Source organism: Oncorhynchus tshawytscha, linkage group LG10 (genome assembly GCF_018296145.1).
Source record: "Oncorhynchus tshawytscha isolate Ot180627B linkage group LG10, Otsh_v2.0, whole genome shotgun sequence".
Classification (NCBI taxonomy): domain Eukaryota; kingdom Metazoa; phylum Chordata; class Actinopteri; order Salmoniformes; family Salmonidae; genus Oncorhynchus; species Oncorhynchus tshawytscha.
Genome location: NC_056438.1, coordinates 33,789,187 through 33,816,833, shown reverse-complemented (window position 1 = coordinate 33,816,833; position 27,647 = coordinate 33,789,187). Strand labels below are relative to the sequence as shown.

At 41.5% G+C, this 27,647-nt stretch overlaps 1 protein-coding gene across 2 annotated transcripts; it reads right to left on the bottom strand.

Moving 5' to 3' along the window:
* LOC112260111 lies at positions 1-24,676 on the bottom strand. 2 transcript variants are annotated; one of them, XM_024434960.2, is made up of 4 exons: positions 24,252-24,676; positions 11,108-11,226; positions 7,635-7,687; positions 1-996 (listed from the first exon to the last, which is right to left on the bottom strand). In XM_024434960.2, the coding sequence occupies exons 3-4, from the start codon at positions 7,664-7,666 to the stop codon at positions 219-221; spliced, it is 810 nt and encodes a 269-aa protein (XP_024290728.1). In that variant the 5' UTR covers positions 7,667-7,687; positions 11,108-11,226; positions 24,252-24,676; the 3' UTR covers positions 1-218. The 2 variants fall into 2 exon arrangements, with proteins under 2 accessions (XP_024290728.1, XP_024290729.1); XM_024434961.2 differs by lacking the exon at positions 11,108-11,226.
* Between the last annotated feature and the right edge of the window lie 2,971 nt (positions 24,677-27,647).

Sequence of the window (27,647 nt, the reverse complement as noted above, 5' to 3'; positions counted from 1 at the left end):
ATGTAGAAACTAGTAAAAATAAAGAAACTTTTGACTGGTACTGTATGCCCATGTGACTCACAAGACAAATATGCATGTTCTACAGTATGTTAAAAAATAAATCCATATTTTAGTTAAAAAAAAGCAGCAGATATTGAAGCTGAATAGATATCGAAGTTAGATTGTGCTTTTGAAATAGTATGAGGCCTTGTAGAAAATATTTAAGAGTTTTTAAAGAGTTAGTCCTCATAGTCCTCCCCGGCGGTTGCCGCATCTAGAGCTGCTAGAGCTTCCGCCACCATAGAGTCTGTGATGTGATACACATCATCTTCTTCCCGTCCCTCATCTTCGCTCTTCGTCACCGAGATCCTGGTCCCGCTCTCTACGGTAGTGGCGTCCGGCGCCCTCCTATCATCCTTCGTGTCTGCCGAGGACAGGCTAGTTGTACTAGTTGGAATATCCGCAGACATGACGCTCTCCTCATCCCCTGTGTCACACAGGTACTCAGGTGTGCCCCCCACCCCCTCATCCAGCTCATCCGTCAACGAGGTGTAGCACCCCACACCGGGCCAGGAGGGGTCCGAGCTATTTCGGAACATCCTAATCTTGTGGGAGTCATTGTCACCCAAATGTGTCAGATGGTGACTATGATCCAGGGAGAGTGTGTTAGGGTAGATTGGAACTTGGCTGGGGCCCTTAGATGGATCTCGTCTTGGAACCTGGCCCTCTGGATGGAGGATATACAGACCCCTACCACCACCACCACCCTCCCCTGCCCAAGGCTTGACTCCCTGCCCCCTCTCTGGGTTGGCGGGCACGGCGTGAAGCCTGTTGATCTGGTTGTTGTCGATCTCCAGCTTGAGGCCTCGTCCTCCATCTTCTCCATCGTTGTACTTGTTGCTGTTGCTGAAGCCCAGGTTGTGAAAGTCCTGCTTCTGCTTGTTGTTGGACTGGTCCCCGCCGTCTGCTGGGAGGTGGTGGGGCTGGTAGAGAGAGCTCTCTGCCGGGTCCCTATTCCTGCCGTGGACGTCCACCGGAACAGTCGGATCATAGATGTAACAGGGAGAAGGGAAGAAGAGAGGAAAACATTTAGAGAAATTAGAGAAAGGGGAGAGAGAGACCATTAGAGACAGACAAAAAAATAGATGAAATAGCAATTAAATAACAATATTTATTATTCCCCGTCTTGTCAGCGGTCCCTGTGTTCTATAGAAAACTCTCAACTTTCAATTACCAGTCACACATGACTTTCATTGTTTCTCTAAGACACAGAGAAGAAATACGACAGGCGGACTATTTAGGTGCATTGACACAGTAGTCTCAGGGTGTCAGCTTTGCCTGAGAATCGATTAAACACCCGCACACACCCCCTTGCACACTGTCAAAACAAGGACACCTCTCCTAGTAGCAGAGGGAGACAGAGAATGACAGAGAGGGAGAGTGACAGAGAGTGACAGACAGAAAGAGAGAGAGATCAACAGAGAGAGAGCAGAGAGTGAAAAAGGTAAACACTAACGCAGATAGTACAGGAGCAGTATAGATGGGGGCCTTCATTTGTGGACATTGTAACAGGCTGTCAGTTACTTCCTGCTGTGAGCACCTTATGCTGATAACTCTCTCTTTCACCATGCACTCCCTGAGCACTCCTCATACCCCTCAAATCACACAACCCCCACACACCATCTCACACCTCTAAAGGTCTCTTGCTTTACCTCTCCCCCTCGCTTCAACCCCACCTTTCTCTTCTCTCTGTGTTTGAGCACTCCTCCTCTCGCTGTATGATATTGTCCCCCAAAACCTCTCCCTCTCTCCAGTCCTCTCCTCATTCCCTCACTCGAGTATCTTCCTTCAAGTTTTCCCCCACCTGCTCTCTCTCTCTCTCTCTCTCACTCCCTCTTTCATTTCCCTCCCTCCCTCCTCACATTTATGTGAGCTGAGAAAATAATGTTTTCCATTTGGTCTTTCCTCAGAGTTTAGTCTACAGCTGTGTCGTGTCTCTAGTATCCTTAATGTGAAGACATGCTATTTTCAAATCAATTACCTAACATTCATTATTTGATTAAATTAATCAGGCAATAACTAACTCATTAGGAATCCGGGGCATCACGGAAGCATTAGTTTATATAGAGCGGCTATCTCCCGAATCCACTCTTAAAGATCTGAAGATCTTTTACATCAATAGCAGTCAATCATTCATTATTCTTTACCTTCTATCAGTCACATCTGAACGTCGTAAAATTCTTGGTTATCTGCATGAACCCTAGCATAAATTATGAATGCGATATACAAATTGGCTTAATGATTTATTTACTAACTAATCAAATCACAGAAATACATAACAAACAGTAGATATTATACAGTACATTGGGTTTCTACATGATACATAGTAAAGTCCCTAGCGGATTAAACCGATATGATGGCTTGGTAGACAAAAGAAAAGGGGTGTGCAGTTCAAGAGCTGGAAACTCATCAAGGATTACAACACTCATAGAAATCGCTAATACTTTACATGAATGACCGCTCATTCGAAAAGAAATTGCATTTATATTTACGCCTGTAGGTCATTGTGGTCTTCTCTGTTGGTATTTGGTCCGTCTGTTGGAGAGAGTTGACAGAAAAGTCTCTGGTTTTGTTTCCCCGAAGATCAAAGTCTTTCGTGATTTGTTAGAATTGTTATTTTTTGAAGACATCCTCCTCCCTCATGTGGTACCCTTCCTACAGGCTCATCCTGACATGACCCATCAGCATGACAATGCCACAAGCCATACTGCTCGTTCACTCCACAAATTTCTTGTTAACAAACTATAGTTTTGGCAAGTCAGTTAGGTCATCTATTTTGTGCATGACACAAGTAATTTTTCCAACAACAGATTATTTCACTTATAATTCACTGTATCACAATTCCAGTGGGTCAGAAGGTTACATACACTAAGTTGACTGTGCCATTAAACTACTTGGAAAATTCCAGAAAATTATGTGGCTTTAGAAGCTTCTGATAGGCTAATTGACATAATTTGAGTCAATTGGAGGTGTACCTGTGGATGTATTTCAAGGCATACCTTCAAACTTGACATCTTGGGAAAATCAAAATAAATCATCCAGGACCTCAGAAAAAAATTGTAGACCTCCACAAGTCTGGTTCATCCTTGGGAGCAATTTACAAATGCCTGAAGGTACCAAGTCCATCTGTACAAACAATAGTACACAAGTATAAACACCATGGGACCACGCAGCCGTCATACCACTCAGGAAGGAGACGCGTTCTGTCACCTAGAGATGAACGTACTTTGGTGCGAGAAGTGCAAATCAATCCCAGAACAACAGCATAGGACCTTGTGAAGATGCTGGAGGAAACAAGTACAAAAGTTACAATATCCACAGTAAAACGAGCCCTATAATGACATAACCTGAAAGGCCGCTCTGCAAGGAAGAAGCCACTGCTCCAAAACCGCCATAAAAAAGCCAGACTACGTTCTGCAACTGCACATGGGGACAAAGATCATACTTTTTGGAGAAATGTCCTCTGGTCTGATGAAACAAAAATAGAACTGTTTGGCCATAATGACCATCGTTATGTTGGGAGGAAAAAAGGGGAGGCTTGCAAGCCGAAGAACACCATCAGAACCGTGAAGTACGGGGGTGGCAGCATCATGTTGTGGGCGTGCTTTGCTGCAGGAGGGACTGGTGCATTTCACAAAATAGATGGCATCCTGAGGCATGAAAATGATGTGGATATATTGAAGCAACATCTCAAGACATCAGTCAGGAAGTTAAAGCTTGGTCACAAATAGGTCTTTCAAATGGACAATCACCCCAAGCATAATTCCAAAGTTGTGTCAAAATGGCTTAAGGACAACAAAGTCAAGGTATTGGAGTGGCCATTGCAAAGCCCTGACCTCAATCCTATAGAACATTTGTGGGCAGAATTGTAAAAGCGTGTGCGAGCAAGGAGGCCTACAAACCTGACCCAGCTACACCAGCTCTGTCAGGAGGAATGGGCCAAAATTCACCCAACGTATTGTGGGAAGCTTGTAGAAGGCTACCAGAAACATTTGACCCAAGTTAAACAATTTGAAGGCAATGCTACTAAATACTAATTGAGTGTATGTAAACTTCTGACCCAGTGGGAATGTGATGAAAGAAATAAAAGCTGAAATAACTCACTCTCTACTATTATTCTGATATTTCACATTCTTAAAATAAAGTGGTGATCCTAACTGACCTAAAACAGGGAATTTTAATTGGATTAAATGTCAGGAATTGTGAAAAACTGAGTTCAAATGTATTTGGCTAAGGTGTATGTAAACTTCCGACTTCAACTGTAGATGAGATGCCACAACAACACACAAGACACCACTCCGGATGTGACTATAATACAAAGATGTGCCAGTCTACTGCTAAATAGGAAAGGCAATCAAATCCCTGAAAAAGGGAATGCAAAAAAGGATAAGTCATACAGATGTCTCCAATTTTTCTTAAAGCAAACCCAAAAGCTATCCATCTACTACTGCTAGCTACTATTCTAATCCATGTGGTTCTAGCCAAGTGTTTTAGCAATCAAAGGTGGAGTAATTTATTTGGTCTTCTATAACAGCCTTGATGGATTTCACAGGAGTCCTGTGTGATTTGTGATCAGGCATGAGAAGGTCTGAGAGAATGGAGAGAGTTGGCATGCAGTCAAAGTGGGAACTGACCCAGTAACCTACAGTACCGTCCCTCCGAGCCAATCTGTTTAATATGCTCAGGAAATGGCTAAGCCAAGAAATGTGACACTGAGAACAATTAAGGGGAGGTGTATGTTTGTGTGTGAGTGTGTGTGCCCATGCATTTTAAAGTGTGAGAAACAGAAGTTGTGTGTGTGTCTTTCTACCTTCCTGTACATGGGAAAGAGAGGTGTGTGTGTGGGAGGGATTACAGTATGTGAATTGGTGTAAACCCTTTTATTTATATTCAATCAAAAAGTATTACTCCTTTCCCCTTTCCTCTTACATTCACACTTACAGCAAAGTAAGCTGAGAGGAGGGTGATGAGATAAGTATTGGCATATTGACTGGATGTTTATACGGAAAGCCAATGTTAGAGGTCACTGTGAGTGACACTTTATAATGTAGCCCATCTCTATATATATGAAACAGAATTAAAGCAATCATTAAGAGAATGTACAGTGACATTCAGATAGGACATCTGTCTGGTTGAATAGGATAGATAAGGCTATACGAGAAATACTGTAGCTGTAGCTCGTGATAGTAAGAATAAGGACTGGATTTTGATAACCATCTAACAAATTTTGTTAAGCAGTGTGACCTTCGCTTAGAGATGGAGAGCTGCTGTCAATATGTAAACCTTCCCCCTCTCCTCACACAAACATAAATGCAATGGGTTCATACAGACAAACGTCAGAAGCCCTCATGCAAGCACACACACAACAGGGTTTCCGTTAGGAAAATGACTGGGAAGTTACCAGGAAGACTTTAATTTACCGGCCATTTGAGAATTATGGTAATTCTTCTAAACAGAACTTCTGTAATGAAACGTTTGCCAAAATTTAATTCTGGGAAAACACCATTCTAAACAGCACACCTGTCACGCCCTGGCCTTAGTATTCTGTGTTTTCGTTATTATTTTGGTTAGGCCAGGGTGTGACATGGGGATTTATGTGGTTTGTTTTGTCTGGGGTTGTTTGTAGTTATGGGTCCAAAACTAACCACGCTGCATTTTGGTCCGCCTCTCTTTCACCAGAAGAAAACCGTTACAACACCTGAGTGGTTACATATGTGACAGAAATGAACATTTCGGTTCGAAAGTTAGAAAGATGGGGAATCTAAAGATGCAAGAACTAGCATTGTGCCTTTGGTTTCTGGACAAAAAACAACATTTTATTTTCGAAAACCAATAGAACAGGAGAGAAATCCTGGTTTCAATGGCATATGAAGAAAGTCTTTATAAAATAATTCTCTCCAAGATTCTATGGTTGGGTTTTACCTGGGCTACATTGAAGCAAGGTAAGACATGCCTCATAATACGAAGTAAATCATTCAGGTTTCAAACAACTAACTAGATGTTTTGAGAATGCACACTGCCTCCAGCTCACATTGCAAAGTGGTGGATGACGTGCTGATAGTCTGCCTACCGTTGCCTATACACTTGAATGGCGAATGACAGGCACGCTTCAATTACCAGTTGAGAAACAAAAATATTAGCTCTTTTTAATCGTGGCAATCAAATGTGATTGCATTTACAATTGTTGGTTAAGTGAGCCTTGAATTCAAATTGAATCACAGACAGTGTCACCAGCAAAGCATCCCCACACCATCACACCTCCTTCACCGTGGGAACCACACATGCAAAGAAAATCCGTTCACCTACTCTGCGTCACAAATCTCAAATTTGGACTCAAAGGACAGATTTTCACCGGTCTAATGTCCATTGCTGGTGTTTCTTGGCGTTCTTTACTAGTGGTTTCTTTGCAGCAATTTCACCATGAAGGCCTGATTCATGCAGTCTCCTCTGAACAGTTGGTGTTAAGATGTGTCTGTTACTTGAACTCTGTGAAGCATTTATTTGGGCTGCAATCTGAGATGCAGTTAACTCTAATGAATGTATCCTCTGCAGCAGAGGTAACTCTGGGTCTTCCTTTCCTGTAGTGGTCCTCATGAGAGCCAGTTTCATCATAGCGCTTGATGGTTTTTGTGACTGCACTTGAAGAAACTTTCAAAGTTCTTGAAATGTTCCACATTGACTGACCTTCATGTCAGAATATGGACTTGGTCTTTTACCAAATAAGGGTATCTTCTGTATACCACCCCTACCTTGTCACAACATAACTGATTGGCTCAAACGCATTAAGGAAAGAAATTCCACAAATGTACTTTTAACAAGGCACACCTGTTAATTGAAATGCATTCCAGGTGACTACTTCATGAAGCTGGTTGAGAGAATGCCAAGAGTGTGCAAAGCTGTCATCAAGGCGACAACTTTGAAGAATCTCAAACATAAAAAATATTTTGATTTGTTTAACACTTTTTTGGTTACTATATGATTCCATATGTGTTATTTTATAGTTTTGATGTCTTCACCATTATTCTACAATGTAGATAATAGAAAATAATAAAGAAAAACCCTTGAATGAGTGGAACTACCACTTAGGGGTGGCAGGTAGGTAGCCTAGTGGTCAGAGCATCGAGCTAGTAACCGTAAAGGTTGCTGGATTGAGTCCCTGAGCTGACAAGGTAAAAATCTGTCGTTCTACCACTGAACCCACTGTTCCCTGGTAGGCTGTCATTGTAAATAAGAATTTGTTCTTAACTGACTTGCCTAATTAAATAAAAAGTCAAAACTTTTGACTGCTACTATACAGTACATGACTAATGAAAATACACATACCCCAATTTAATAAAACAATTGTTTTAATTAACCTCGACAGATATTTCTATCAATGAATAAAAAGTATTATTTTGCGATGGGATTGTTTTTTTTGCCAGCAACAATTTATCAGCTTTCATCACACACACACACACACACACACACACACACACACACACACACACACACACACACACACACACACACACACACACACACACACACACACACACACACACACACACACACACACACACACACACACACACACACACAAATATGCTCCTACTCACCTTTTAATCATCTTACAGCATTGGCATCCCATCTGGCCAACTGGGCAGTGAAGCTGTGAAAGGACAAAAAGCATTTTGTTACTAAAATAGAAAACTTAAAATTATAAATAACCACTATAATGTCGAAAACACAGAGAAAGGTTACGGCTGCCGCACATCGATAAATCTAATGACAAGCAAAGTCCCATCAAACGTGGTGACATTTTCAATCAGTGACATTTTCTTTTAAGACCCAGATGATAGAAAGGTTGAGACTGACAGTCCAAGACTGTCTGAGCAACAAACATTTTGACACATACTCTCAAGAAGTGTCAATTTATTTATCCAAGAGTTCTCTACTCACCTGTCCTGTGACATAGAGGTAGCCTTTGTTGAAGGCTTTTCTAAACTATCGGGAGGATTTGAACCTCATAAGTTAGGTTTAGACTTGGCTTGCCCTCTGTGGCCATGGTGATGCCTGAGAGCTGTGTTCAGGGATGATGTAGTGTGTCTGTCTGAAGCGCTGATAAAGCTTTGGTATTCATCCATCCCAATTTATGTGTGTGTGTGAAAGAAAGAGTCTAACAGCGTGCTTACAGTAGGTATTGTGTGTGTGTGTGTGTGTGTGTAGAGGATGGGGGTGATCTTTTCTCTCCTGGCTGTGTGTGTGTTTCCCTAAGCTTTGGTATTTCTTTGCCTGGATAAATAATTAACAAGAGAGGCTCGAATGGGTCTGTCTGCTAGCAAGAGAGATAGAGAAGCAAGGACACAGTATCTTTCTCCCCCAGCTTTGGTCTTCACTAAAAAAACAGAAAAAAGTGTAGCCGCAATGAAAAGCCAATGACCCCTTGCACATCTTAAAGGGACTAACTTTTTCACAGAGACAATGTAGTGCTTACGGACAGCATTATGACATAAATAAACATTACTGTGAAATAAGAAATTATTAAGATATTTAGAATTTATTTGACGGAGACGCACGCCGACAGAGAGACGCATCAATCTCAGATAAAGCAACCGAACGAGCGAAACAGCACCCCTCTGTCTCAGTATGTGTAGCCCATGTATCTGCTGCTGTCTGGACAAAAAGAATATGGCATGTCATGCTCTTTATGTCCAGACGGAGAGGCGCTGTTTTGCTTGCTCAGATGCTTTGTCCGTTGAGATAGTTTCGTCCACTTGTGAATTGAACTAGGATATAGTGCTGCCGTAGCAAAGGGGAGAGGTGCAGAATACATGAAGCTGGTAAAAATATTTATAGACAATGTATTCGGGTTACATTATAAATTCATTATTTAATTGCTACTAAAATTCAATGAAAATTATAGAATGACAAAGTAAATAAATATGTAGGCTATAGCAGACTATATGTAGGTAAATGGTGGTTGCTTCCGTATCTTCGAGCTCTCAGATAGACCTATACCTGGAAATTATTGTCAGGATATGTTCAAGACAATGCTTGATGTTCCCATTGAAATGAGATAGGGATGGGTGATATTTTCAAAGCAAAACCTTAGGAACATTGAGGAATACTGTATACAGCCGTGGCCAAAAGTTTTGAGAATGACACAACTATTAATTTTTACAAAGTCTGCTGCCTCAGTTTGTATGATGGAAATTTGCACATACTCCAGAATGTTATGAAGAGTGATCAGATGAATTGCAATTAATTGCAAAGTCCCTCTTTGCCATTCAAATGAACGGAATACCCCCAAAAACATTTCCACTGCATTTCAGCCCTGCCACAAAAGGACCAGCTGACATCATGTCAGTGATTCTCTCGTTAACACAGGTGTGAGTGTTGATGAGGACAAGGCTGGAGATCACTCTGTCATGCTGATTGAGTTCGAATAACAGACTGGAAGCTTCAAAAGGAGGGTGGTGCTTGGAATCATTATTCTTCCTCCGTCAACCATGGTTACCTGCAAGGAAACACGTGCCGTCATCATTGCTTTGCATAAAAAGGGTTTCTCAGGCAAGGATATTGCTGCCAGTAAGATTACACCTAAATCAACCATTTATCGGATCATCAAGAACATCAAGGAGAGCGGTTAAATTGTTGTGAAGAAGGCTTCAGGGCACCCAAGAAAGTCTAGCAAGCACCAGGACCGTCTCCTAAAGTTGATTCAGCTGCGGGATCAGGGCACCACCAGTACAGAGCTTGCTCAGGAATGGCAGCAGGCAGGTGTGAGTGCATCTGCACGCACAGTGAGGCAAAGACTTTTCGAGGATGGCCTGGTGTCAAGAAGGGCAGTAAAGCAGCCACTTCTCTCCAGGAAAAACATCAGGGACAGACTGATATTCTGCAAAAGGTACAGGGATTGGGGTGCTGAGGACTGGGGTAAAGTCATTTTCTCTGATGAATCCCCTTTCCGATTGTTTGGGGCATCCGGAAAAAAGCTTGTCCGGAGAAGACAAGGTGAGCGCTACCATCAGTCCTGTGTCATGCCAACAGTAAAGCAGCCTGAGACCATTCATGTGTGGGGTTGCTTCTCAGCCAATGGAGTGGGTTCACTCACAATTTTGCCTAAGAACACAGCCATGAATAAAGAATGGTACCAACACATCTTCCGAGAGCCTTTTCCAGCATGATGGAGCACATTGCTGGCAAAAGTAATAACTAAGTGGCTCGGGGAACAAAACATCGATATTTTGGGTCCATGGCCAGGAAACTCCCCAGACTTTAATCCTATTGAGAACTTGTGGTCAATCCTCAAGAGGCGGGTGGACAAACAAAAATCCACAAATTCTGACAAACTCCAAGCATTGATTATGCAAGAATGGGCTATCATCAGTCAGGATGTGGCCCAGAAGTTAATTGACAGCATGCCAGGGCGGATTTCAGAGGTCTTGAAAAAGAAGGGTCAACACTGCAAATATTGTCTCTTTGCATTAACTTCATGTAATTGTCACTTATGAAATGCTTGTAATTATACTTCAGCATTCCATAGTAACATCTGACAAAAATATCTAAAGACACTGAAGCAGCAAATTTTGTGAAAATTAATATTTGTGTCATTCTCAAACTTTTGGCCACGACTGTACATCTTCAGTCACAGGCTTCATTAGGAAATGTGGTGATGTTGTACCCACAATAACAATTCGGACACACACCAACCAAAAAACCCTGGATGAACGGAGATATCAGTACCATGCTAAGAGCCCATACTGCAGCAATAAATGTTAGCAGAACGAACCCCGGTGACTCGGTGGTGTGCAACGTGTACAAGGCAAGCAGGTACAAGCTCTGAAAATCCATGAGGGATGCAAAAACATAATACAGACTCAAACTTGAATTGATGTCTGACAACTCAGACTATCATGGACTTTAAAGACATATCCAGCTGTGTGGTGCCCAATGAAGCCTCCCTCTCAGACGAGCTTAAAACATTTTATGCTCGCTTCCAGGCAAACAATACAGAGCCATCTAGGAAGACTCTCACTCTCCGAGGCTGATGTGAATACTCACAAAGCCGCTGGACCAGATTGCATACCTTGGCTAGTCCTCAGAGTGTGTGCTGACCAGCTGGCGGGTGTCTTCTTGAACATCTTCATCCTGTCCCTGTCCCAGGCTGTAGTCCCCACCTGCTTCAAGGAGACCACCATCTTCTCACTGCCAAAGAAAAACAAGGTGACATGCCCAAATGACTATCGCCCCTGTCGCACTCACCCCGGTCGTCATGAAGTGCTTTGAGAAGCTGGTCATGGCCCACATCAAGGCCAACATGCCAGGAACACTGGACCGAATCCTATTTGCCTACCGCTCTAAGAGATCCATGGAAGATACAATTTCTATTGTTATTCACATGGCCATAACACATCTGGACAAGAGGAACACCTATATGAGAATGCTGTTCATTGACTACAGTTCAGTATTCAACTCAATCTTGGATCGTTCCCTCCAAGCTCGAAACCAAGCCCAGCGCCATGGGTCTGGACACCACCCTCTGCAACTGGACTCCTCCACAGGGCCCACAAGGGGTGTGTCCTCAGCCATCTGCTTTACTCCCTGTTCACCCATGACTGCATGGCTTTACACAACAGAAACTCATCATCAAGTTTGCTGACAAGACCACGGTTGTAGGTCTGATCAACAACGAAGAGTCAGCCTGTAGGGAGGAAGTAAGTGAACTGGCATTGTGGTGCCAAGACAACAACCTGTCCCTCAATGTCAGCAAAACAAAGGAGTTGATTGTTGACTTCAGGAAGAAGAGGAGAGAACATTCCCCAATCCACATCAACGGGACTGCAGTAGAGAGAGTCAGCAGCTTTAACTTCTTGGCGCACCCATCCCGTTAGCGGGATCATTTTCGTCAACATCCGCTGAATTGCAGAGCACCAATTTCAAATTAAATTACTAAAAATATTTAATTTTCATGAAATCACAAGTGCAATATAGCAAAACACAGCTTAGCTTGTTGTTAATCCACCTGGCATGTCAGATTTCAAAAAAGCTTTACAGCAAAAGCTATCCAAGCGTTTATGTTAGGACATCTCTCTCAGCAGACAAAACATTACAAACAGCTAGCACCAAAGTAGATTGGTCACGAAAGTCAGAAAAGCAATAAAATGAATCGCTTACCTTTGATGATCTTCGGATGATTGCACTCACGGGACTCCCCGTTACACAATAAATGTTATTTTTGTTCCATAAATACTATTTTTATATCCAAAATGTTTGTTCAGAAAATCCACAGGTTCGAGCGGTCACGACGGGGCAGACGAAAATTCGAAATAGTATCCGTAAAGTTCGTAGCAACATGTCAAATGTCTTTTATAATCAATCCTCAGATTGTTTTTACAATAAATAATCAATAATATTTCAACCGGACCGTAGCTTTTCAATAGGAGAGAGAGAAAATGTCTTCTCCAAGCTGTTGCACATGCAAAACTCTGCTGGCACCCAGCCATCCACTGACACGATGTGATCATTCTCACTAATTTTTCAGAATAAAAGCCTGAAACTATATCTAAAGACATAGGGAAAGGAATCTGGTTGATATGCCTTTAAATGGAAGGAAGGCATGCAATGGAACAGGGAGCTTTCAAAATAAGAGGCACTTCGTAGTTGGATTTTCCTCAGGTTTTCGCCTGCAATATCAGTTCTGTTATATTCTGACAACATTTTGACAGTTTTGGAAACTTTAGAGTGTTTTCTATCCTAATCTGACAATTACATGCATATTCTAGTTTCTGGACCTGAGAAATAGGCAGTTTAATTTGGGTACGTTTTTCATCCAAACATCAAAATACTGCCCCTTACACTCAATGAAGTTCCTCTGCATCCACATTTTGACACAGACCAACAACACCAACACTCTTGTCAAGAGGGCACCCTCCAAGTACTCCCACTGCACCATCGAGTGCGTCCTGACTGGATGTATCACAGCCTGGTACGTGAATTGCTCTGTCCACGACCACAAGACCCTCCAGCGGGTGGCGAAAATGGACATGTACATCACTGGGACCATACTCCCCACCCATAAAGGACATCTACTCGAAACAGTGCCCGAGGAAGGCCCGCAGTATCATCAAGGACACACTTCCCAGCCACATTCCGCTCACTCCCTTACCGTCGGGCAAACACTATCGGGGTATGAGGTCTGATACCAACTCACGCACAAAACCACACAGATATACACTCATCCACACACGCAAGCAATGCGCACACACACACACAAACACACACACACATATACATTCATGCTATATACACATCACAACGTTGGATGGTGTATACCATGTATGTCCTGTACATACAACAAATACAACTTATAACTTCAACTGTGCTTGATTGAACTTGCCTGCCTAAATGGAACCAAAAGAAATGTTCCCAAAGAGCAAACTCAACCCACCTTGCACTCCAGGTGGGCTTAAAGCAAATGCTGAAAGTATCTGAATGTTTTCAAATAGTATTTGAAACCAGGTCTGCCTTGGGCTAACTAAGATGCTCCACTGAGCAAGAGAGAGACCCTAAAAAAATAAGTTAACTGAACCGACCTGTTAAACAAACAGTAGCCTATTAGCATTTAGAGTACCTGGACCACTCCAAAGCATGCACACTCTGTGGTAATTGTTGAAGGAAGCAAAACTAAAATACCTGCTTGTACTTCAGGCTTCTAGTGGTGAGAAGGTATGAGTTACTTCTGTTACCTGAAGTTAAGTAGGCTACAGTTCACACCCAACTCCAGACCTTGGAGAGTACGGCTGGTTTTGGATTGAATCTATATAACTCAGAGATGGTTACTACTACACCTGGTTACTACTGTAACACACTTTAATACTGAAAGGGAAGGATTAATATCAGCAAACACTGTAGCCCTTAAGTACTAGAGTTGTGCACCACTGACCTAAAAGATAAAGACTGACAGACTGACTGACAGACAGTACACCAAAAGAAGGAGAACTAGGGAGGGATGAGTGAGAGACTGTCACTACTGTCAATAAAAAGCATATTATTACATCACATCAATACTCCCTCTTCATAGGTCCCTGGGTAACCAATAACGGCAGACTTTGAGTTACATCAGAACATCAAAATTACTAATCATTGTTCTCACCTGGAGTACTTCCAACAGAATACTGAGCTTCAGATTTCAATTTGTGTGTCAGACACAGTTGAAGTTGGAAGTTTACGCTCAGTTTTTCACAATTCCTGACATTTAATGGTAGCATTGCCTTTAAATTGTTTAACTTGGGTCAAATGTTTCGGGTAGCCTTCCACAAGCTTCCCACAATATGTTGGGTGAATTTTGGCCCATTCCTCCTGACAGAGCTGGTGTACCTGAGTCAGGTTTGTAGGCAACCTTGATCGCACACGCTTTTTCAGTTCTGCCCACAAATGTTCTATACGATTGAGGTCAGTGCTTTGTGATGGTCACTCCAATACCTATATTTTGTTGTCCTTAAGCCATTTTGCCACAATTTTGGAAGTATGCTTGGGGTGATTGTCCATTTGGAAGACCCATTTGCGACCAAGCTTTAACTTCCTGACTTATGTCTTGAGATGTTGCTTCAATATATCCACATCATTTTCATGCCTCATGATGCCATCTATTTTGTGAAGTGCACCAGTCCCTCCTGTAGTAGCAAAGCACGCCCACAACATGATGCTGCCACCACCGTGCTTCACGTTTGGGATGGTGTTCTTCAGCTTGCAAGCCTCCCCCTTTTTCCTCCAAACATAACGATGGTCATTATGGCCAAATAGTTCTATTTTTGTTTCATTAGACCAGAGGACATTTCTCCAAAAAGTACGAACTTTGTCCCCATGTGCAGATGCAAACCGTAGTCTGGCTTTTTTAATGGCGGTTTTGGAGCAGTGGCTTCTTCCTTGCTGAGCGGCCTTTCAGGTTGTCGATATAGGACTCATTTTTACTGTGGATATAGATACTTTTGTACCTGTTTCCTCCAGCATCTTCACAAGGTCCTATGCTGTTGTTCTGGGATTGATTTGCACTTTTCGCACCAAAGCATGTTCGTCTCTAGGAGACAGAACGTGTCTCCTTCCTAAGCAGTATGATGGCTGCATGGTACCATGGTGTTTATACCTGCGTACTATTGTTTGTACAGATAAACATGGTACCTTCAGGCATTTGGAAATTGCTCCAAAGGATGAACCAGACTTGTGGAGGTCAACAATGTCTTTTTGAGGTCTTGACTTCTTGAGATTTTCCCTTCTCTCTGACTTCTTTTGATTTTCCCATGATGTCAAGCAAAGAGACACTGAGTTTGAAGTTAGGTCATGAAATACATCCACAGGTACACCTCCAAATGACTGAAATTATGTCAATGATGCCTATCAGAAGCTTCTAAAGCCATTACATAATTTTCTGGAATTTTCCAAGCTGTTTAAAGGCACCGTCAACTTAGTGTATGTAAACTTCTGACCCACTGGAATTGTGATGCAGTGATAAGTGAAATAATCTGTCTGTAAACAATTGTTGGAAAAATTACTTGTGTCATGCACAAAGTAGATGTCCTAACTGACTTGCCAAAACTATAGTTTGTTAACAAGAAATTGGTGGAGTGGTTGAAAAACGAGTTTTAATGACTCCAACCTAAGTGTATGTAAACTTACGACATTACTGTAGCTATCATTGATGACAATATTGGTCATTATTCTTTGGCGGTAATAGCATTTTATCTGAATTTTATGATTCTGTTGCCTAGTACTGTTTCTTACGATCCGAGATGATAGGAAGAAGATTAAAAAAGAGGGTGATAAAAAAAAAAACTCCAGGCCTATCACTTTGGTAGAGCCTATGCTCAGAGTCATTTTCCTTGGGAGGAAATTGAAATATTCCACCTTGGAAAAGTAGGCAATAAAAGTTGGATTGATGCAGATTGTTCCCTAAATGTGAATCCGATTAGAATTGGGGGCAAGCCATCGCATTGCCAGTCAGATCCATTTTTTTTATTATGGCCTGAAGCTAGATTTTAGCCCAAATTATTGAGCTGAAAAGGCCCTAGCTGGTTTAATCTTTAGATGAAAAATTTGTGTTCCATCTCTCATATCTAGAGATGCCAACCTGCCCTGATGGTCTCTCTGTTACAAAAATACTGCAGGCAAAGTGACGTAAGACATATACACTGTAGTTATGTCCTGTGTGGATAGTTTGATTACCTTTGATTGCATGTGCAGTTTTATAAACACCATGAGAGTTGTTGACTTCAAGTTGATGTCGAGTTGTTGATTGAACTTTTCCATAAGTGTGCCTCGGACAACCAAACCGATCACAATCCTCAGTCCTCTGGAGATAATTCAATGTTTTCCGTTTTGTGAGTTCAAATCAAAGTTTATTTGTCACGTGCGCTGAATACAACACCTTACAGTGAAATGCTTACTTACAGGCTCTAACCAATTGTGCAAAAAGGTATTAGGTGAACAATAGGTGGGTAAAGAAATAAAACAACAGTAAAACGACTGTCGCTATATACAGTAGCGAGGCTATAGAAGTAGCGAGGCTACGTACAGACACCGGTTAGTCAGGCTGATTGAGGTAGTATGTACATGTAGATATGGTTAAAGTGACTATGCATATATGATGAACAGAGAGTAGCAGTAGAGTAAAAGAGGGATTGGCGGGTGGTGGGTGGGACACAATGCAGATAGCCCGGTTAGCCAATGTGCGGGAGCACTGGTTAGTCGGCCCAATTGAGGTAGTAGGAACATGAATGTATTAGAGGTCGACCGATTATGATTTTTCAACGCCGATACGGATACCGATTATTGGAGGACCAAAAAAGCCGATGCCGATTAGTCGGACGATTTTTATTTATTTATTTATTTGTAATAATGACGATTACAACAATACTGAATGAACACTTATTTTAACTTAATATAATACATCAATATAATCAATTTAGCCTCAAGTAAATAATGAAACATGTTCAAGTTGGTTTAAATAATGCAAACAAAGTGTTGGAGAAGAAAGTAAAAGTGCAATATGTGCTATGTAAGATAGCTAAAGTTTAAGGTCCTTGCTCAGAACATGAGAACATATGAAAGCTGGTGGTTCCTTTTAACATGAGTCTTCAATATTCCCAGGTAAGAAGTTTTAGGTTGTAGTTAATATAGGAATTATATTTCCCTCTATACCATTTGTATTTCATTAACATTTGACTATTGGATGTTCTTATAGGCACTTTAGTATTGCCAGTGTAACAGTATAGCTTCCGTCCCACTCCTCGCTCCTCCCTGGGCTCGAACCAGGCACACAACGACAACAGCCACCCTCAAAGCAGCGTTACCCATGCAGAGCAAGGGAAACAACCACTGCAAGGCTCAGAGCGAGTGACGTTTGAAACGCTATTAGTGCGCGCTAACTAGCTAGCCATTTCACTTCGGTTACACCAGCCTCATCTCGGGAGTTGATAGGCTTGAAGTCATAAACAGCGCAATGCTTGATGCACAACGAAGAGCTGCTGGCAAAACGCACAAAATTGCTGTTTGAATTAATGTTTACACGCCTGCTTCTGCCTACCACCGCTCAGTCAGATACTTAGATACTTGTATGCTCAGTCAGATTATATGCAACGCAGGACACGCTAGATAATCTCTAGTAATATCATCAACCATGTGTAGTTAACTAGTGATTATGATTGATTGTTTTTTATAAGATAAGTTTAATACTAGCTAGCAACTTACCTTGGCTTACTGGATTCGAGTAACAGGCAGTCTCCTTGTGGAGTGCAATGAGAGAGAGGCAGGTCGTTATTGCGTTGGACTAGTTAACTGTAAGGTTGCAGGATTGGATCCCCCGAACTGACAAGGTAAAAATCTGTCGTTCTGCCCCTGAACGAGGCAGTTAACCCACCGTTGCTAGGCCGTCATTGAAAATAAGAATGTGTTCTTAACTGACTTTCCTAATTAAATAAAGGTATAAAAATATATATATATTTTTTTATCAGCAAATCGGCGCCCAAAAATACCGATTTCCGATTGTTATGAAAACTTGAAATCGGCCATTCAGATGAATCGGTCGACCTCTAGAATGTATAGTTAAAGTGACTATGCATATATGATAAACAGAGAGTAGCAGCAGCGTAAAAAGAGGGGTTGGGGGGGAGCACAATGCAAATAGTCCGAGTAGTAATTTGATTACCTGTTCAAGAGTCTTATGGCTTGTTGAGCATTTTTGTCCTAGACTTGGCACTCCGGTACTGCTTGCCATGTGGTAGTAGAGAGAACAGTCTATGACTGGGGTCTTTGACAATGTTTAGGGCCTTCCTCTGACACTGCCTGGTGTAGAGGTCCTGGATGGCAGGCAGCTTAGCCCCAGTGATGTACTGGGCCGTACGCACTGCCCTCTGTAGTGCCTTGCGGTTGGAGGTTGAGCAATTGCCGTACCAGGCAGTGACGCAACCAGTCAGGCTCTCGATGATGGAGCTGTAGAACCTTTTGAGGATCTCAGGATCCATGCCAAATCTTTTTAGTTTCCTGAGGGGAATAGGCTTTGTTGTGCCCTCTTCACAACTGTCTTGGTGTGTTTGGACCATGAGAGTTTGTTGTTGATGTGGACATCAAGGAACTTGAAGCTCTCAACCTGCTCCACTACAGCCCCGTCAATGAGAATGGGGGCATGCTCGGTCCTCCTTTTCCTGTTGTCCACAATAATCTCCTTAGTCTTGGTTACGTTGAGGGTTAGGTTGTTATTCCGGCACCACCCGGCCAGGTCTCTGACTTCCTCCCTATAGGCTGTCTCGTCATTGTCGGTGATCAGCCCTACCACTGTTGTGTTGTCTGCAAACTTAATGATGGTGTTGGAGTCATGCCTGGCCATGCAGTCGTGGGTGAACAGGGAGTACAGGAGGGGACTGAGCACGAACCCCTGGGGAGCTCCAGTGTTGAGGATCAGCATGGCAGATGTGTTGCTACCTACCCTCACCACCTGGGCGCGGCCCGTCAGGATGTCCAGGATCCAGTTGCAGAGGGAGGTGTTTAGTCCCAGGATCCTTATCTTAGTGATGAGCTTTGAGGGTACTATGGTATTGAACGCTGAGCTGTCGTCAATGAACAGCATTCTCACGTAAGTGTTCCTTTTGTCCAGGTGGGAAAGGACAGTGTGGAGTACAATAGAGATTGCATCATCTGTGGATCTGTATGGGCGGTATGCAAATTGGAGTGGGTCTAGGGTTTCTGATAATAGTGTTGATGTGAACCATTACCAACCTTTCAAAGCACTTCATGGCTACAGACGTGAGTGCTACGGGTCTGTAGTCATTTAGGCAGGTTGCCTTTGTGTTCTTGGGCACAGGGACTATGGTGGTCTGCTTGAAACATGTTGATATTACAGACTCAATCAGGGACATGTTGAAAATGTCAGTGAAGACACCTGCCAGTTGGTCAGCACATACCCGGAGCACACGTCCTGGTAATCCGTCTGGCCCCGCAGCTAAGGAGAGCGTGATCACACAGTCGTGCGGAACAGCTGATGCTCTCATGCATGCCTCAGTGTTGCTTGCCTCGAAGCGAGCATAGAAGTGATTTAGCTCGTCTGGTAGGCTCGTTTTACTGGGCAGCTCGCGGCTGGGCTTCCCTTTGTAGTCTGTAATAGTTTGCAAGCTCTGCCACATAAGACGAGCATCGGAGCCGGTGTAGTATGATTCAATCTTAGCCCTGTATTGACGCTTTGCCCGTTTGATGGTTCGCCACAGGGCATAGCTGTGTTGATTGTTGTTTTTATCTGAAATAGCTGAAAGCCATCCACCATATCTGTTACACTGCAGGTTCGTGTTGATAGTCCAAACATTTCACCATACCAAATAAGACAAAATACAGGTAGCATAATATACAAAACACAGGGCTATAACATTTATTTTTCATGTTATAATTATTCATCAGAATATTTTCTCTGAGAGATAGACATTGAATATCAGTCTCTGAAACTCTCCTCTGAGAGCTTGTTTAATGAGACGCTGGGGATCTGCTAGAATTTGGCCAATAATGGGCAATAATATAAGCTGTAAAAGTTTTAATGTGAAATATCTCAATCTCTCCACTGTAAAAGGCCCCCAGCGAGCTACAGTATCAAACAAATAAAATAAGGGCCCTTTGACTATTCACACACAGAGATGGAAGACAAGAACAGAATGTCACTATGTGACTCCTGTAGACCTTTAGAAAGGTCGGCTTGTGGTAATACATTGAAAATATATACTGTAACTTACAGTACAATGTGCTTGTGTGCAAGCATCAGTGTGTGTGTGGATAGTGTGTTTTTATAGAACAGCCCATATTTTCTTCATAGGAGGGCCATTTTGGACCCCTCTTATCAACTTTATGGCGTTTAAGACCCTACGAAATGATTCAAAATCCATGCCATGCCTCTCACCGGTTCATTCACTCTTGTTCTTCTGTATATGGCATTTGGCAGTTAGATGTGTGTGAGAGTTTATCAAGCCTATACTTCCTTGCCACAAGCTTGGCGTAGACTTATCTCGCTCTTGATAACCAAAGCACTTTCACAGAAAAGCTGATACTGTGACTGAATTAAGTAAACACAATATAGTAGTTTGTGATGCCATCATAATACGTTTCACAGATATAATGCTTCAGTCTAAAAGTCATCAGCCTACAGATTTTTTGCGAAGCGAAATGTGAGCCATGAACACACAATGACGCAGCATTAAAAGTGGGTTCATTTGAATAAGGCCAGGTAAGGCCAGATGGGTTACCCTGGTGCCCGTAGCCATGGTGATATGTCATGACGACTAAAGTACACAAAATGTGGTCTCATGAGATTGCAATAGGACCTCATTAGATTATCAAATACACACAATGCATAACGAACACACACATCAGTATTGACTTCCAGGATACTGGAATTGGTCTATTATTTTTGTCCTGTAAAAAGCTGTGTCAAGTAAAATTGTTGACTTTTAACATTATGTAAGCTATTTGACACTGACACAGTCCATGTAAAACTCACTATCACTGAAATGTTACCAATGGCCATAATCATGCAACACACTGGGTGATACCCATATGAAAAAAGTATACTATGTTATACTATGCTCTAAATACTGTAGTATTACCATATTTATATACTATAGTATTCACTGTAATGTTTTTGCGGAACTATACTATACTATTCACTGTAGTTTTTTTGCAGACATTACTGTAGTATTCCCTGTAGTGTTTTTGTGGACATGACTGTAGTATACTGTAGTAAAGTGTATTATAGTATAAATAATGTAGTGTTACTATAGTATATACTATAATAATTACTGTTGTGTTTCTGCAGATATTACTGTAGTATTTACAACAGTGTTTTTTCTTTTATTATCTTTGACATAGAAGTGGGGGGTTTCTCCTTGAAGAAACCTACTAGTCACATACTAAGAGGAAATTATCCATAACCTGTAGGAATGTATGACTGGAGTCTGAACAGATAGTTCAGCACTTCTGCTTTTATCTATAACCTGCGGTCTATAATATACATGTAGGTTTTTCACTCATGGCTGCGTATGGGGGATGGGAATAGGTGCAGCATATGCAAATTAGATCATGTTGTATTATTATATATTTAAAAACTATGTTTTTGGGGACATTACTGTAGTATTTACTACAGTGTTTTTTTTGCGGATAATACTCTAGTATTTAATATAATATTCTACAACATACTAGAACATTCTATAGTAAGCTCTACACGGTCAAGGGATACTACAGTGTTTTAGTGTTGTCAAGATACCAATATCGTGATACTAGGAAGTAAAGATTGAAAGGAAACAAAACATGAAGCAGACTACATTACTTGAGGAAAACAATCCCAATGTTAGAAAAACAGCCTTATGTTGTCACCAAGAGTCACATTTGTTTATTTTGCAAGCTATAGCACACAATATTTTACAAAAGTAGGTTTTAAAGGACCATAGAGTTTATTATGCTTCAGGTATTCTTTTTTTGCCAAGTATACTACAAAATTATATAGTAAGCACTACATGATCAAGGGATACTACAAAGTGTAGTATAGTATTCTACAGTATACTACAGTTTACTACAAAATACTATCGTATTAAATAGAAAACTGTAGTATTTTTTTTACGTGGGTAGGGGTGGTGAGGTCATTTAGACACAATGTTTGTGTGTGTGTGTGTGTGTGTGTGTGTGTGTGTGTGTGCAGTGTGTGGGCAGTGGCAGAGAGCTCCAGGTGCTCTGTACACAACCTAGTAATAATGACGCTGTCCAACAGTGTTTGTTAAATTTTCAGCACGCTTGTCTGGAGCTGAGCGCAGAATGGGCAGGGCAATTACTTTACCCATCAACTAATGTTAAATCTCTGTTTGTGTGTGTGTAATGTTTATCCAAATGAGAGAAAGAGAGAGAAGGGGGGTATCAGTTCATGTTCAATGAGTACACATAATGCACCTGTGTGTGGCTGTTTTAAGCCAAGAACAGCAAGAAAAAACATTCTTAACCAGAGGGGAAAACACACTATTTCAGGTTGTCTAGACGGGAACTTTTTCACTCAGGCCCACCTTCCAGCATTGGGGAACGTCAAGTGGTGTTGAGCTAGACGTTTCTGACAAGTTATAAATAGCTCTCTAAGGTATGCAATGACTGACATGACAAGATGAAAATTGATGGTGCACTACCCAATTTCGAAATTGCACCTTGTGCATTCTACTATTACAACCTTCAAGAGTAAGTTGAAAGCCAGACTGAGTTCCTTAATAATACATTGTTTTTGATTGGGGGGGCGCACCACAGTTTGAGGCCCACTGGTCTAGACGATCAGTAACAACCTCAGACTGCTGCAATGAGAAGCATGACGAAGGTCTGGAGGTGAAAAGTTAACAATTTTATTACATTAAAATGTTCCGTACAAACAATGCATACACATGTTTGTGTGCTTGTGTGTATTCCCCAAACACCCCTTTTAAATGGCCTTGGGCATTTCCTCTCTCTCAAACTCTTATCAGCATTTCTTATCACCCAACCCCACTACCCCCATAGTGCCAACCGGCTGTTGGTCTCAGTACAGAGCCACTTAATAGGAAGTTACTGATCTAAGGTCAGTTCAGTGTTCTCATCCTAACATTATAGGGACCCTGCTGACACTTCCTGGTTGTCACTAGGTTACAAGAACTGTAGGATGGGCACTAGGACACTTCTTCTTCTGCTTCGTCTTCTTATTATTCAACGTAAGGTGTTCTTAGGCAGGAGAGAGCCACACTGATCAACATTGCACTGATGCGTAGCCTTTACCAATGACATTATGTCGCAGAGTATTTTCAACAACACCCACACCTATGAGGTCAGTTCTATGTGTGTACAGCAGCCTCACTACCTGTGAAACACACAATAGTGGTGTACTGAATGATCCACATATTGAAATAGCTAGGCCTACATTTGGCAAATTGATGAGATTTGTAACAGCTGATAGATATGAAGTTCACATGGCATTAAGCACACATCAGGAAGTGCAAACAGTGCCCAAGGCCAAGCAAACAGCTTTTAGCTGATTTCAATGGACCATTACTGTTAAATCATTAACTTAATTAACTGCCATTCTTTTAACTGCTATTGCCAACATTAAATAAGACCTGCCCATTCATCACTGTTATGGGGGGTGAGCTCTGCATATGCTAATATCATATAGGCCTACCATATGTCACACAACCATCTATCCCTGTCTCTTTTCAGTCTCTAACTGAATGGCATTAAACAGGTCAATACACATTTTTGGCATATAGTTAAAGCAAAATCCATTTTAGACTCACACACACACACACCCACACCCACACCCACATACACAGTTTAAACCAATTGCCTTAATTACATTCTTAATTCTTTGACATCCCTCATTCTCTTGTGTTAGTGCAGTACTTACTAAAACAAAACGTATTTTATTTTCAATAACTGCATTTCCAAAGTTGATCTTATAAATTGTATACATGCAAATATTGTTCAAGGATTTAAATTTAACCATGGAAATGCGATGGGAAGCCTTTGAAACTCGCGCAACATGTGTGCAAACCTGCTTTGTGCGTCTTTGTAAAATAGCCATAGGCCTGTCATAACAACAACTACTTTCCACTGTTGTTGTTGTTGTCAATACGTGACTTATAAACGTGTAATAAAATGTTTCTAGTCTTCTACTACTTAGCAGAGGAGATGGAGAGAGACTTTACCTGTCGCGCTAACGGAAGGTGTGGGCACCCTTTCGCTGTAGTATCAACAATTCACGGATAAAAGTTCAAACCATCCGAAAAGTGAAGGTAGCATATTCGGGTTCATATTTGACTATGATATTTCCTTTCCTTGTCGTGTTTGTTGTCGTCTGTCGCTGCGAAGGAAAAGTCCACCGTGACTACTATGTCCCATGTCACTGGCAAAGCACGGATATTTGAATGTTTGATGTTAGTCTAAGCAAGGCCTGGACATGGGCTGCCTAGAGTTTGCATGGCTTCAATGAGCGATCATGTGACTTCGAAGTCGCTAGTGCACATAAAAAGTGAGCTACTGCACATAAACATTTACATAAGGTCCTATTAGGTGCTAAAATAATGTGCATTTTTTTTGTTCAATCTCATTTATGCACAGATAGACAATTGACTTCCTTTTACATGACAGTGACACAGCCATCCATCCCCTGTCACCTGTGACTTAACCAGTTCCATTTTTTAAATAAGAACCCAGACAGCACACATACATCTCGCCGACGTCGGCCTGACAGCGATATCTCGTCAGTAGATCATGTTCCATTTAGAACGTCGGCGAAAGAGCGAAATGCATGCTTTCTGCACGGATAGTAAAATATTTTCATGTCATGGTTTGCAAAAATGTTTATTTTTTTTAAAATCAGAAAATATGTATAAAGCCTATGATTAAATAATGAATACAAGTGCAGGTGTCAATTATAAACCAATTGGCCGCTCTACTGCCATGTGTAGAAGATGAGAAATCCGAAGAGATGAGTTTGCAGTGTGAAGTTAAATCACTGAATCATTCATCCACATTGCGTCTCATGACAATGCTTTAAAACATGAACATTTTTGAATTATCATGCAAATCTTAAAGTTACTCAAATATGCTGTGATGCCAAATTGCTTAAAATGAATCAAACTAATCAATAAACAGTTGGCTACATTCATACATCAAATATTATGTTCTCTATAATACACAAGGGGGTAAGGGAATATGCCTACATTTGATGGAGGAAGAAATGTAATCAATGAATGGGGAGATCTGGACTAGGAATAATAAAGCAATTTTACAAAATCGGCTTGAATTACAAACTGACCCAGTGTAGCATGCATGCAGCCACCACTTCAAATTATCCATTCATATAATTGCAATAAAATACATGAATGAAATGTTAATAATAATTGAGGGTTGTTATCTAGAGGTAATTAGAAGAATATCAGAAAACTATCAGTACAGCCATGATCAAAGCTAGTGCGTGAAACTAAGGTCACATGGACACCTAGCGAGCTCACACTGGCAAGGCTCAGACTTATTTGACAGTTGGGTTGCCTGTGTTGCCAGTAACGTTAGCTACAAGCTGTCAAATTGGGTAACTATCTATTATTATTACATCTAATTGTCACTGAATTCAACTATCTACACGTTTGTAAATGCTGACTAACATTAACCTTAAAATATAGCTAAAGTTATACTGTAGCTAGCTTGCTAACGTTACCGTGCCGTTGGTCGCCTATAAATCAAATCAAATCATATTTTATTTGTCACATACACATGGTTAGCAGATGTTAATGCGAGTGTAGTGAAATGCTTGTGCTTCTAGTTCCGACAATGAACTAGCTAACGGTAATGTGTTGGTTTAGCTATAGCTGCAAATTAATCTAACACGGTAGCTAGCTAACAAACTATCGCATAGATTAGATTTAAATGTTATTACGTTAAATCAATTTGATGGAGTTGTAATGATAACGTTAACGTTATTTAAGGACAGTTGCTAGCTAGCCAATGCCAGTAACGTTAGCTATCTAACATTTTGGACTGGAGAACATTATTGTTGCTAGTTATTGAATTTACTCACTACGCAGGGCCGCATGACAAGCTCATATTGTCGTCGTTCATTCCATTAAATAGCTACAGGTGCTAACCGTAGCTACATTAGGTTCCGGCGAGATCGATCAAAATGTCTTAATTTTGGGGGAAACCGCAAGCAGATGAGACGACGAGTCTCCTGCTCACACAACATTATCCAGAAGTGCAACAAGGGAAATGTTACAGATTAGCTTTACGATGTTTCTACCCCATTCTCCGTATAGTACACGATTTTTGACCAGGGTATAGATAGCTGGTCTAAAGTAGACTACTATGTAGGGAATATGGTACCATTTGGGATGTAACCTCTGTATTCATGTAGTCTTCCAATGTAAGTGGGAGTAGTGCACATGTAGAAGGGATATTCAAAAGTAGCCCTGTCTGCCGCTCCATAGACTTTCACTGTGTCCTCTATATCACATCATATAATGTTTTGCATTAAACTAAAATCATTCAATCACTGGCAGGATACAGGTATTTCTTTCTATGTGTATTCATGTGTTTTTTTTCGCTCACGTCTCTCCATTCAAATTTTTTATTTATTTGTCACATACACATGGTTAGCAAATGTTAATGCGAGTGTAGCGAAATGCTTGTGCTTCTAGTTCTGACAATGCAGTAATAACCAACGAGTAATCTAACCTAACAATTCCAAAACTACTACCTTATACACACAAGTGTAAAGGGATAAAGAATATGTACATAAAGATATATGAATGAGTGATGGTACAGAACGGCATAGGCAAGATGGAGTAGATGGTATAGAGTACAGTATATACATATGAGATGAGTAATGTAGCGTATGTAAACAAAGTGGCATAGTTTAAAGTGGCTAGTGATACATGTATTACATAAAGATGCAGTAGATTATCTAGAGTACAGTATATACATATACATACGAGATGAGTAATGTGGGGTATGTAAACATTATATTAAGTAGCATTGTTTAAAGTGGCTGGAGTTGAGTCAGTGTGTTGGCAGCAGCCACTCAATGTTAGTGGTGGCTGTTTAACAGTCTGATGGCCTTGAGATAGAAGCTGTTTTTCAGTCTCTCGGTCCCTGCTTTGATGCACCTGTACTGATATCGCCTTCTGGATGATAGCGGGGTGAACAGGCAGTGGCTCGGTGGTTGTTGTCCTTGATGATCTTTATGGCCTGACATCGGGTGGTGTAGGTGTCCTGGAGGGCAGGTAGTTTGCCCCCGGTGATGCGTTGTGCAGACCTCACTACCCTCTGGAGAGCCTTACGGTTCTGGGCGGAGCAGTTGCCGTACCAGGCGGTGAATGTGCATCTGTAGAAGTTTGTGAGTGCTTTCTTCAGCCTCCTGAGGTTGAAGAGGCGCTGCTGCGCCTTCTTCACGACGCTGTCTGTGTGGGTGGACCAATTCAGTTTGTCCGTGATGTGTACGCCGAGGAACTTAAAACTTACTACCCTCTCCAGTACTGTCCCGACGATGTGGATAGGGGTGCTCCATCTGCTGTTTCCTGAAGTCCACAATCATCTCCTTTGTTTGT